General features: G+C 36.9%; 1 protein-coding gene across 12 annotated transcripts in view; it reads left to right on the top strand.

The window, feature by feature from the left end:
* Window positions 1-7,372, top strand: part of gphna (gephyrin a) — a 278,299-nt gene extending 270,927 nt beyond the window's left edge. For all 12 annotated transcript variants that reach the window (XM_066694145.1, XM_066694146.1, XM_066694142.1 and 9 more), the window contains 3 exons: window positions 4,958-5,061; window positions 5,401-5,497; window positions 6,312-7,372. In XM_066694145.1, the coding sequence (XP_066550242.1) occupies window positions 4,958-5,061; window positions 5,401-5,497; window positions 6,312-6,445 (335 nt within the window). In that variant the 3' untranslated portion in view covers window positions 6,446-7,372. The remainder of the gene's footprint in view (window positions 1-4,957; window positions 5,062-5,400; window positions 5,498-6,311) is intronic.
* The last annotated feature ends 6,315 nt before the right edge of the window (window positions 7,373-13,687 follow it).

Here is a 13,687-nt window from a genome sequence, read left to right as displayed (position 1 = left end):
TTGATCGAGTGGTACTACTTTACATATAATGTCCATATTGTTATCACCTTCAGTAGCATACAGCAGCTACTCCTTCATCAACTTTCTGGTGTCTGGAAGTGTCTTATAGTCTGATAAAACCAAAAAGTATGGTCATCAGTGTTAGGTTCATCCCCTCTGCTTTGGGGCCTTCTGTTCCTTGTGCACTTGATAGAAACAATTAAAAAGTTGATTCAAGCATGTACATTTTGGCCGAAAACCTGGTTCCTCCTGCTAATAAGCTCAACTTTGGTTGATAATGGACATTCCAGCATGAATGATCCAAAGCATGCGTACAAGTCTACAAAGAAATGTTTAAGTTAAGACAAACTCAACATTCTCAAAGATCTCCAGACCTAAATCCAGTAGAACATTTGTGGTTTGATCACAGAAAAGCAGTTTACCACATAATCTGAGGGAGCTGGAAAAATTCTGCCAGGAGGAGTGGTCAAACATCCCCCCAGAGAAGAACCAGAACCTTATAAAAGAATCTTCTCAGTGTTATCAAAGTCAAAAGAGGATGATAAATGTGATCATTTTGTTTTTTGAAAAACATGCCATTATTTGTAAAGCATATGCCGTTGCTCTGTGCAGTGTTGTTCATATTTTAAAAAGTACATATTTTCATGTGTTTAAACAACAAAATAATAATTGCACACATCCACTTCTTCTGTTAAATCATATGTTTAATACAATTTATAATAAGGTAAACATTTGGAGGCCACCATATATATATATATATATATATATATATATATATATATATATATATATATATAGTGCTGTTTGAAAGTATGTGAACCCTACATGGGGAGGTCTTTATTTGCAGATATTTTTGACAAATAACAGGATAACCTGTATAACAGACACAAACAGAAAAGTGAGCTATTGTTTAATTATTTTTTGAACAAAACATGTTTATGTAAGAAACTCCTTGTGTGCAGAAGTACGTAAACCTTTTGATTCAATAACTTGTCACCTCCTTTATCATGGATGACTTCAACCAAATGTTTCCTATACTTACTAATCAGTCTCTCACATATTCTTATAGGAATTTTTGCCTATTCCTCCTTACTGAATTTCTGCAATTGCTTCAGATTTGAGGGCTGCCTTGCATGAACAGTCTGGTTTAGGTCTTGCCACAACTTTTATATTGGTTTGATGTCTGGATTTTGACTTGGCCAATTTCAAAACACAAACTTTCTCCCTCTAAAGTCCACTCTTTGGTAGATTTGCTGTAATTTTTAGGATTGTTCTCTTGCTGCAATACCCATTTTCTGTGTAATTTCAACTACTCCAGAATTGATGACTCTTTCAATGATGACCTCCAAACCATGACACTGCCACCACCATGCTTGACAGTTGGGATAAGGTTATATTGGAGGTAGGAAGTGTTAGGTTTTTGCCAAATGTGGTGGCATCTGTGGTTGGGCTCAAAAAGCTATATTTATATATTATGGCTACCCTCCCATGAATACCATTGCCATTCAATTTGCATCTTATTGTAGAGGCATGAACATTGACATCAGCATCAGCAAGGGTGGCCTGCCGATCCTTGGATGTGGTTCTGGGGTTGTTTTTGACCTCCTCAATTATTTTTCTTGTTGCTCTGTGGGATAATTTTGAAGGACCTCCACATCTAGGAGTCAACATAGTTTAAAATGTCTTCCACTTGTAGACTTTGTCTTACAGTGGACAGATAGAGCCCAGAAATGTTCACAATGGTTTTATAACCCTCTCCAGACTAATGAGCAGAGCACTTCTCTCTTCCTGTTGTCCTCTGAGGTCTCTCTAGATCGTGGAATGGTGTGTGTTACACTAGTCTGTATGGGTAAGACCAAACTGAACAGGTTTCTTACCTTTACATAATATAGTACAACCCAATCTTTGTTCTGGAGATCTGCTTTTTGATTGGTTAAGTTGGGATGCAGTTATTTGCCCACCTTATTATAGTTACCTCCTCCTCCTTATATTCCAGATAGCTTAATTTTACGGGACACCGGAACAAGTAACTCCTTATGACAGTTTACGGGTGGTAATTGATTACAAATTAAATAAAACACTGCTATAGCACTGTCTTTATTAGCAGTTAATGACCCCTGTGAAGTGTTAACATTCATTATAATTTACAATGTAGTCAGTAATTTTGAAAGGTGAAAAAATGCTGTAAGTAAGAATGCTTTCAAAAATAGATTATATTTATCAATTAACAAAATGCAAAGTGAGTGAACAGAAGAAAAATCTACATCAAATCCGTATTTGGTGTGAACACCCTTTGCCTTCAAAACAGCATCAGTTCTTCTAGGTACACTTGCACACAGTTTTTGAAGGAACTCAAAACAGCAGGTAGGTTGGCCCAAACATCTTGGAGAACTAACCACAGTTCTTCTGTGGATTTAGGCAGCCTCAGTTGCTTCTCTCTTCATGTAATCCCAGACAGACCCGATGATGTTGAGATCAGTGCTCTGTGGGGGCCATACCGTCACTTCCAGGACTCCTTGTTCTTCTTTACTCTGAATATAGTTCTTAATGACATACCTACCCTGTGTCTTGTTGCTGTGCTCAGTCTTGCCATGGTGTATGACTTTTGACAGTAAACTGTCTTCAGCAACCTCACCTTGTTAGCTGAGTTTGGCTGTTCCTCACCCAGTTTTATTCCTCCTACACAACTGTTTCTGTTTCAGTTAATGATTGTGTTTCAGCCTACATATTGAATTGATGATCATTAGCACTTGTTTGGTATAATTGTTCATACACCTGACTATATGCCTACAAAATCCATGACTGTGTGCAAGTGTACCTAGAAGAATTGATGCTGTTTTGAAGGCAAAGGGTGGTCACACCAAATATTGATTTGATGTAGATTTTTCTTCTGTTCACTCACTTTGCATTTAGTTAATTGATAAATATAATCTATTTTTGAAAGCATTCTTACTTATAGCATTTTTTCACACCTGCCTAAAACTTTTGCACAGTACTGTAGGTGTAGTAATGGTTTCTTCTCTTTTCACAGATTTGTATGTATCGTCCCAAATACATAGTAAGCATTGGCTTTTTCCAGTATTTGACATTTGATTATTAAAACTTGCATAAACATACATCTGGAATGACTGGAAGAGAGAAAACTAACATTCTTTGAATTATACACAGAATTATCCAAAGAATTAACATTAACATTTAGTGATGGTATTTCTGATGTGAAAGAAGATGTGAAGTGTGCCAGAAATATGGAGTAGAGGTCAGACAATTCTTAACACATGATCTCAATAAGAAAGGTGTAGAATAAACAGTGTTGGGTATTCCATCTTGAATAGGTTGTTTCCCTGTGTTAATCTTGCTATTTATGTCTTTTCAGAATTGACATTTTACTACAGTCAGGTTATAGTGTGATATAGTAATCATAAAGGTATAATAGAAAGAAATATCACATTATAGTTTTTTTTTATAATAATAAAAACATGTCCATTTGCTACTAACCAGCCAGAGATTTTCATTTTCAACACTTTTTGGGGGGATGGGAGGTGTCTAAGTCTTAGGAAATACAATACATATATGTTAAAGATTGTGGCAATTGTTCGAAAAGAGGTGCAAAATAACTTAGACTATATGTGCTGGCATTAACAACAGTGAACATTTTACATTCATATTTATTTTGTATTTGGAATGAACAATTCATTCCATTTTTTTATGCCTGAAATTAGCAATTGTTAATTAATCTAACTTCGTGCTACAAGACTCAAACATCTGCAGAAGACATTCATGATTTTTGTCATGAAAAAACTGTTTGATTATTTTCAAACTCCAATTTTCTGTTGAAGCATTACTTTATTTACTCTGTGGGTCTTTATTCTCTGCTTGAGAAAATTCCACCGTTTTCTATTAGCTAGAGAAAACTAACAGATCTATTGAGATAAAAACATTAATTGTCCTATAATGTTGGAGATATTCGAAACAAAACTGCATCATTGTGAAAGGTGAGATCTTGAACGTGAGTGAACTGGCCTGAAAAAAAAAGTAGTAAATACAAAAAGAAATGTAAGAATTGATTAAATGACTAAAGGAGGACAGAACTCAGTACTTGTGACCACTGCCTGGCCTTATTCAGTACTCTGTGACTCTTTGTTTCCATGGTGCAGTGAGGCAAATCAATTGATCAAGGATGGACAGTCCAAGTTCAATGCGCAACCCCAATGGCATCCCCAATCCAAGCACCACAACTTAAAGCATACACACGCACATATTGTTTAACTTGGTAGATTGGATACAAACAAAAACGTTTATTTAGGTTGGGCAACTAGAACTTTTTACAGATATATATCGAAGTATATGTATTTCATTTGTATGTATATAATACAAATGTATTTTTATATACATATTATGTGTGTGTATATATGTATGTGTATGTATATACATATATATATATCTATCTATCTATATATATATATATCTATATATATATATATATATATCTATATCTATATCTATATCTATATATATATATATATATATATATATATATATCTGTCTGACCACTTAAGACAAGCTTTCTCCAACTTCTATATGGATGTTGTGTTGATGAAAATAGTGACAAGTTTATATTGTGTTCTCTAAGATTGTTTGGGTTCTGGGTTCTGGGTTCTGACTAGCCTGTAGACTCCTCCTTTTCTAAACTGATTTCCTTATAGTAATTTTCCTAACATGTTCACACACAGGCACACACATGTAGGCTAAATATAAATTCAATAATGGGAAACAATGGATGATGCAGCATGGGGTTTGGAAAATAAATACCTGCTTGCATTCCATCCCAGAGGTAGCCTAACATTATTCAAACTGTGTTTGTTTACCCGTTTTAAGTCCCCTACATGAAGTACTTGTACATTTCCAACTTTTACCCTAATCTTCCCTTGGCTAACTGCTGACACATTTCTCCCCACAGGTAACCCAGTGTCCGCTGTGGTCACTTGTAATCTCTTTGTTATTCCTGCGCTGAGGAAAATGCAGGGGATTTTGGACCCCAGGCCAACCATTATCAAAGCCAGAGTACGTATCGCCTCATGGAAGCATGTTTTTTAAATATGGCTGTAGCCTCACAATAAACAGCAGACCAAAAAGCTTTACTTTTCAAATGCCATTATGGACAAGTTTCTATGTATTTGTTTTAACTGAAGTACAATTCTAAATAAGATCTTTACCTGAAACTGCTTTACACTGGTGTTTTGTTTCATGTGTTGTGAAAGTTGATCACACGTTACCTTTTCTGGAATTGGAAGACTTCAGTGAACCAGTCGCAATACAAGGCTGGCTCTGTAACTAATGTCAGGGACTTGGATTTTAGCCAGAAAGAGAGGTTGGGCTGATTCTCAGATTTCTTTCCCATAGTTATCCTGTGACGTAAAGCTGGACCCCCGTCCTGAATATCATCGCTGCATATTGACCTGGCATCACCAGGAACCACTGCCATGGGCACAAAGTACAGGTACTGACATATATATATATATATATACATATATATATATATATACATATATATATATATATACATATATATATATATATATATATATATATATGTATATATATATATATATATATATATATATATATATATATGTATATGAGTAAGCTGAATTTGGTGCTCTTTCCCTTGATTATTGGGGTACTAGGTGATATTTTCTTGGTGTATTTACTGGTAACACTCAGGATGTAAAGCTCTGACACCACCATGAACCTGTCTCATCCTTGCTGAAGTAGGATGGGTGTATAAATAAAAAATAAATATATGTAATGTATCAAAATAATCAAGCAGAGTGTGGCAGCAGTGTGGAGTAGTGGTCAGGGCTCTGGACTCTGGAGAGGTTGTGGCTTCAATCTCCAGGTGGGGGAACTGCTGTTGTACCTAGATTGCTCCAGTAAATGCCCAGTTGTATAAATGGGTACAAATGTAAAAATAATGTGATATGTTGTAACAGTTGTAAGTCACCCTGGATAAGGGTGTCTGCTAAGAAATCGATTAATAATATATTTTGGGTGGTTTGTAATATAGGTTCCATTGTATTTACCAATGTTTACAAACAGAAAATGACCAATACTTGCATCTACTCTCCACTTTGAAGTCTTATTAGTGTCTTTGATTAATTGTAAAAATTATGATATAAAACTGGGGTGGTTATCTCTTTGTTTTTAAGGAGAACTGCAGATGAACTAATCCACTTATTGTCCCAATGATGACCACTGTAGAAAATGGTTGCTTTCACACCCATACTGTGTCTGTGTCTGTGTCTGTGTTGCAGGGAACCAGATGAGCAGTCGACTGATGAGTATGCGCAGTGCGAACGGACTGTTGATGCTACCTCCAAAAACAGAGCAGTATGTGGAACTCCACAAGGGGGAGGTGGTGGACGTCATGGTGATCGGCCGACTATGATGTCATGGTCGATAGGGGAGTGGTTACGGTGCATGTCCACATATCATTGACTGTATCCTGTAATATGCAACGGCACAGCTAGTTTTTATTGATTTGGATAAAGTTGATCCGTATAGTCAACATCTTGAACACAAAAAAGAAAAAAAAATAGTATTTCAAAGAAAATAAATATAATAACTTTTAAGATGAAAGTAAAAAAAAATAAGAGATTTATTCTGTAATATATTATTAAGGCAACTTTTTCTCTTTTAATTGCAAATTGCTTTGTGTGTTCAATGCTAGATCTTATAGCGGTAGCATTTTAATAGACAGCTGTAGGTGCCTGCGAAACTTGTGTTATTTTCTCATCTTTAAGGAAAAAAAAAAGAAAAAAAAAGAAAAAATATATATAAAAAAAATATTGCAGATACTCAGTGCTCCTAGCAAGGCTGTCTGCTTCCTTTATACTAGTGTAGATGACACGGCTATTTCCCTTATTAGTATGCTTCATAATTGCTTCACAAAGAGCTTAGCTTGTTGTTTATCTTGTAAGTCGTGTTTATGTGCACAGTGCCAAATGCAAAGAGGCTGCGTGTGGACCTGGTGGCATAACCGGCTGCCACATTGGGGAAGCATCCCAGCAGCCACCTGGCTCACCACGCCGCCACCTGATTGGGTGGAATCACTGGAAACAAACCTTTTATTTAATTAAAACAGAAGAAGATAGCTTCCTTAAGTGCTGACAGCCTTTTTAACCAACTAATCAAAAAATGTACAGAAATAAACTAAAAAAGAAAGATATTGTACAGATATAAGTGAACCAGCATTCATGTGGAAATTAACAAGCAATGGGAGATATTGAACAACTCTGTACTATACAATTTTCTGTAATGATATTAAAACTGATGAAAAAAAATAAAAAAATCCTTGATCATTATGTAAAAAAACGATCTTTGTTTGGTTTCATTTTTTTATTGAGTTAAATAAAGGTTTTCCTGAAAATACAAAGTCCCTCTTCTTTTTCCATTGGACAACCACGATAATGCTCTATGGCTGGTGTGCATGGAAGGATGTGGTACATAGCTGAATGAAGCGTTAAGCGACAGATGATGTCATATGGCATGTTTCCTATGGGTCCATTTGTCTGTCCAGTTTCTTAGTTTTTGTTTGTTTGAAATGTGATTTCAAAGACAAGTAGACTACACAATTGCAATTCCCAAAATAAATGTATTTAAATATGCAAATCCAACATTTTGACACTTAAGTAATTTCATCAAGGTGCTCACAAGTCAAAGAAGCTCACTTCAGATTACATCGAACATCACTTATTACATTCAAGTCAGCTGTCATGGTTGATCACTTCAATCCCAAACAGAATGCATTTCATCACATCACTCATGCCAATGACAGACCAAGGCAGTGCCCCCAACCCAAATAAGCTCCCTTTAAGAGACGTAAGAGGGGATAACATGCATCTGCCAGTAACCCATTTTCACCCTGCTTTACAGCCATGCAGACCATTCCCCAGAAAGGCAATACCACAGGTATTCGATGACCATTGGGCTTGGAAGGTCTGCATGTAACCGCCAGCGAAGAGCACGATCTGCTAACAGTGGTTAGGGCCTCAGTCTTCAGAGCATCAAGTGGATCAGAACTGTCCATGTCATTCAACCTGCCACTGGGCTTAAGATGGCTTGGGAGCACTTAGAGAGGTTCACCTGAGGTAAATTCCCCAAGATCAACCACAAAGAAACTTAACGAGCTAGGAGATCTGCTGCTCTAGAACTAGAGTGTGCCCAGTCTAATAACCACCTTGCTAAGGACTGCAAGGTAGCTGTCCAGTGTGGAGAATGCACCTCATCCCAGCACTAGATGCAAAAGCCCAGATTCTACTCTCACTAGGGCGTGTCATCCTGCAGGTTCGTAAGGTAAGGGAACAGCACAGTGGCACACATATGTGCAAAGACAGGAATGGTAAAAATATATCAAATGTTCTCGACAACAGTCGCCCCTCCCACTTCAGCCATGCCCCAACCATTTATGTTTGAAAGAGAGGCTTGCCACAATGAATATCTATCAGACTCTTCCTTCATACATCTCTCTTCCACTCCAAAGACAGAACTGGGAACCACACTCTTGTAGAATGATGAAAAGATGGCACCTTCAATTGAAGACAGGCTATTCCTAGAGTTGATGGATGAGGAGATGTTCATAGATAAAACTAAAACAGCTGGGTGGCACCCCTTCTACTTAGATAATCTATTCCTCATATGCCTAACAACAGAGAGCAAGCTCCCAGATGCCTTGCCTCGCTCTGTCACATGATGGAGAAAAGGCCTGAAATGAAGGACCACTTTGTGGTTTTCATGCGGAAGGTCTTTGACCGCGACCACATCTATCGCACAGGAAAACACGGAATGCATGGGGAGACTCCTTGCAAGACCTTCAACAGTTTGAAACACTTCAAACTTACACTGAAACCTCTCTTTAGGATTCACATTTTCTAAGACTCTTCGGTAAAAGCCATAGCAGCTGTAGCATATCTGAGAGTAATGGACAATGAAGGATTATGGCACGTTGAATTCATCCTAGGAAAGGCAAAGTTGGCTCGGCAGACCATCCACACAATCCCAAGATTGGAGTGCAGCTGAGGTCACAGAGCTGATCATATGTGAGATGAACATTGAAGCCTGTGCCATGGAGGTCTGTATGGATAGCAAAGTGGTGTTGGGCTACTTCTGTAACCAAACCAGAAGGGTCTACGTATATGTCAGCAATAGAGTGCTACGAATCAGAAGGTCATCATGTCCTGAACAGTGGCGATATCTTCATAAAGCTCACTTGTCCCAAACTACTTACTTACAGGACCTGCTTTCCTGTTGCATACTGGGTAGAGCCATGACACAGAAGAAATGTCAATCCTGAGTCAGATACATTCACATGTCACTACATGTCAGAACATTGGTCTCGGATCCTATCACTTTGGGCAGTTTTCCTCTTGGAAATCTCCTTGATGTATTTCATGTACCTCCTTGATTTTCCAACACTTCCTGCAGTTCTTGCAATTTGGTGAGATCTATTTCCTGGAACGTATTCATGTGACATTATTTGCTGCCTGACTTGTGACCAGTGCCAGTCGATGAGTGATGCAGTGTGCGTTTCCCAGGTAGGGAGTCATCTTGCTTCATTTTTGTGTTCACTCCATTTGTTGCTCCTGTGATCATTTTAAAATGTAAGTACAATAAATACAAGCACAAATATAACTTTGAATGCTTGTTTTAAATCATGCAGACGAACATCAATTGATTCAGTTATATGTGTTGTAAAATTTGAAATCATGCAATTTTTGTAGAACATACTAAAAAAAGGTGGCTACTTAAATATAAAATATTTGTTTTATTTAACACATGTACTGCACTTTGTAGTACAAATTAATTTTAACGTTAAAACTGTCCGTCTGCTGCTAAGCAAAATAATACAACTTATAGTACACGTAGCATTCTAAGCTGTCACTCAGATGTCTTCAACAAGTCATATTTGATCTAGCAAATGGATAAATTCACAGCAGATTAATTTCAGTTTTTTAAGCACATATATAATACATTTTATATATACATTTATATACATTTTACACTGCCGAAGCAAATTACTTTTGTGAACTTTTCGCTGGGCCATGTTAAGAAGTCTGATTTTTGATGAAGGGAGGGTGCATTAGCCATACTGTAGCACAGTAGCACCTTCTACTGGAAGGACAATTGGCAGCATGTCAGTTTTAGTGCATCGGTTCAAACATTTTAACAAAAACTGATTAGTCTGGTTTGAGGTAAACATACCCTTGTTTGTCTTTGTCATCTTCATGTTGTTCCTATAACCCTTTGAATACCTAGTGAATATTCTTTGAATACCTTTGAATATTCTAGTCTGCAGAACTGCTTTTTATAAACTTTGTCATTCAATGAAACTGCTTTGTAGCAGCAATTAAACTGCACCTGTGACTACCTACTTTCATTGAGAGTGCTTGTGTGGAGGAAACCTTCCTGGATGCTGTATTATGTCTGCACTTATCTGCTCATTGTACTAGGAAGTATGTCTACTGTATTTTGTACTGATTATATCATTGCAATTTTGTTAATGCTTTAAAATGTGTCATGTCTCATGTAAAAGTCTGCTAAGAAATAATAATAATAATAATAATAATAATAATAATAATTATTATTATTATTATTATTATTATTATTATTTTATTATTATTATTATTATATAAATAACTAAATGCAGTTCACTTCTAGACCACTTGATGGACCCCTTACAAAAGAGATTATAATGAGGTAGTTGTGGATGGCGAATAGTGCTGTATTTACTGTGATTATTATCTAAATAAAGAAGATAGGAAAAGCAAAGTCATCAGTATACCAAATTATATGCAGCTTAGGTCCTGTGTCTTACAGAGAGTGAATGCACTTGTCTCTTGCAGCTGTAATTGCAGAACGAAAATAGAAATCCTCTCTGGATTTGTTGTGGGTCTGACTTTGTTTGTCATTTTATGATTGCTGTATCATTATGGGAGATCCTATGGCTCATTAAAGAAGAATAAGAATGTACACACAATTTATAAGCAATAATAATGGGATTTGGTTGTGAATGTCTGGAACTAAGCCTCAATTTCTCAACCTTTTCCAGCATAAGGAACACCTACACTGGGAAACCTGAACCTGATTTTATCTTGATCCTCAGGTTATTAATTCCTGGCAGGAACCCAGTGAAAACATTTAATTCTGGCAATGTTGTTTGAGGTTGTAGTTTGGTTCTGTTTAAATGGTCTGCATATCTGTTTCTGGTATTTCAATACATATCAGCCACAATTCTATAATATTGCATCCTTAAATACTATATACTTTGTTAAATGTTTTTTTTTCGTTTAACTTAAATTAACTCTTAATTCTTAGTATTTAGTATTTGTCTTTTTTGTTGTTATGTAACTGTAGTGTAACGTTACAATGTTTTGACTAAGCTACCCTCGAGTCTACAAATGTGTGTTGCCACAAAATTATCATGTTCTGTAGTCATTTCTTACAGTGTTTCCACAAGGTTATTTGGTTAGTTGGGAACGTCTTAAAATATATTCTCAACATTTGCAAGGTAACTGGAATTAAAAAGTGTAGTGTGTAGTGGGATGTTTTACTTTTATTAGTTTCTTTATATTATTTATATTGTTAATGGTTTCATGTTGTTCATTCTATAGTCTATAAAGCAATCATTAGTTTGTATTTACTTCTTTCTGGGTGCTAATTGTCTTTAGGATATTAAGTCAGCTTAAACAGTATGGGTTGTGTGTTTTGGTGAACAGGTATTTGGTTGAGGACTTAAAACACTGTTTTTGATAACATCTGCTTCCTGAAGAATGCTGATCAACACTTCAAACACAACAACAACAGTAATAAACTCAGGCCTTTACTAATTATTATGCATGTGGTAAATGTATTTTGTACAACTGTATTTTAATGAGATGTAGTCACTTCTGATAGATAAGACTGTAACCTATTGTCTATCTGAAGATATTAAAAGGCTTCTTCAACTCACATCCTCAGTTCTTTTCTCCACTTCATGTGCAAGGAGAGCTCCAGGTTAACCTTTATTTTTTTGTAATAAACTTGTTATTTCTTCATTGGTGTATCTTAGAATGTATAAAACCACTACAAGTGCATGCATTTTTAAATGTTTCATTGAAAATGTATACTGGCCATGCAAGGGGTGGTCCAAAGGAGTGGTCCTTCACTTTAGGGGTTCCTAAACTCACCTCCTTTGTTCCAGGCAGCCTCACCAAACAGTTCAATTCAGATAGGGTGAAGCCCAAAGCTTTCAGCAAGACTGACCTGATAAACTCAATCCTTGTGAGTGATGGATCTTTGCCATGCAGACAGGTGAAATGCATTGCGTTATGGTGCCTTGCTCCAGATGGCTGCTGTTTTGCCATTTTCCCTCAGACTGCTGTCCTGGTAAACAGTCCAGTGGTGCACATAAACCTGAGGGAAAGGGAGGCAAAGAGCTAAGGACACCAGAAATAGGGTTTAGGGGGCAAGGAGCCAAAGGGGGTTGGAGTGGGCACAATTGATCCTGGGGCAGTACACGCTTGCAGTTGGCCCGTACCAGGGGAGACAGGGGTGGGTTCAGGGGAGAGTTAAATATGCCCTGTCTATTAGGGAGTCAGAGTAGAAACAGGACCTTCCTAAGTATACGACTATAAGAACAACAAGTTATGTTTGATGTCTTTGTTTTGGCATAGACTACGGCCGACAGTACTCTGTGTATGACCAGGAATAAACCATCTATTCGAATATGTTTATAAAGTCTCTGAGTGCCTTCTTCTTCTGAAAACTGCCAGTATATGCATAACGGGTACCCCCCTGCTGGACACCCCTGGGTGTAAAGGAGGGTCTGTCTTGTTGTTCTGTGTTCCCTATTCCCTACTGTGCTGACCTTCGTCTGTCCCACCCTTGCTGTGCCAGAAGGTGTCAGATACAGCCTTCCTTCCTAGCTTCCCCTCAGGCTGCATCCCGGGAAACAGCAATACGGTTGTGTAATGGCTTAATAAAAGCGTTACCAGAATAAAAGAGCAGTTCCATTGTATACCAGCATGCAGTGTGGTCCTGGTCTGAGAACCCCACCGTTTAAAACTGTTCAATGAAATCAAAATTTCTAATTTCAGCTGCTCATTTGAATGCTGGCCAAGTATTTTTGATCCAGGAAATGTGTTAATCCAGAGACAAAGAGACCAACAAAGGTTTTCATTCATTTTAGAGTGCTCTTCTCATGCTGGAAACATTACAATGTCAAAACAGGTCACAGTAAAACTGGATGGTATGATCATTTAATATTGAAAGGTATGATCAAGCAACTACAATTTAAAACCATAAACACAAAATAAATAAAGAATGCATAATTACACAGATAAAAAGTGAAATGTTTTGTTTATGTAAGTTGTTTTGCTTTTGTTTTGGAGGGGAGGTGCTTTTCCTTTACTATTTCTATTGGGAATTGCATATGTTATAAAGTACATTTGTTGTTGTTTTAATGTGTTAATCCCTGCAAATGTTCTGCATCAGCTATGTTGCTACAAAGTCTACCCTATATTGAAAAGAAATCCTAAGTATTTAGCTGTTAAAAATGCATAAAGCTCAAGTTTTTATCAATTAACTTTAGCAATTCAATTTAATTAAAATTCCTCTCCTCTCTCTCTTATACCGCTCTGACAACTACGATAAC

This window comes from Amia ocellicauda, chromosome 21 (assembly GCF_036373705.1).
Source record: "Amia ocellicauda isolate fAmiCal2 chromosome 21, fAmiCal2.hap1, whole genome shotgun sequence".
Taxonomy (NCBI): Eukaryota; Metazoa; Chordata; class Actinopteri; order Amiiformes; family Amiidae; genus Amia; species Amia ocellicauda.
Note: the sequence above shows the minus strand (reverse complement) of the source record. Positions and strands in the feature narration are given on the sequence as shown.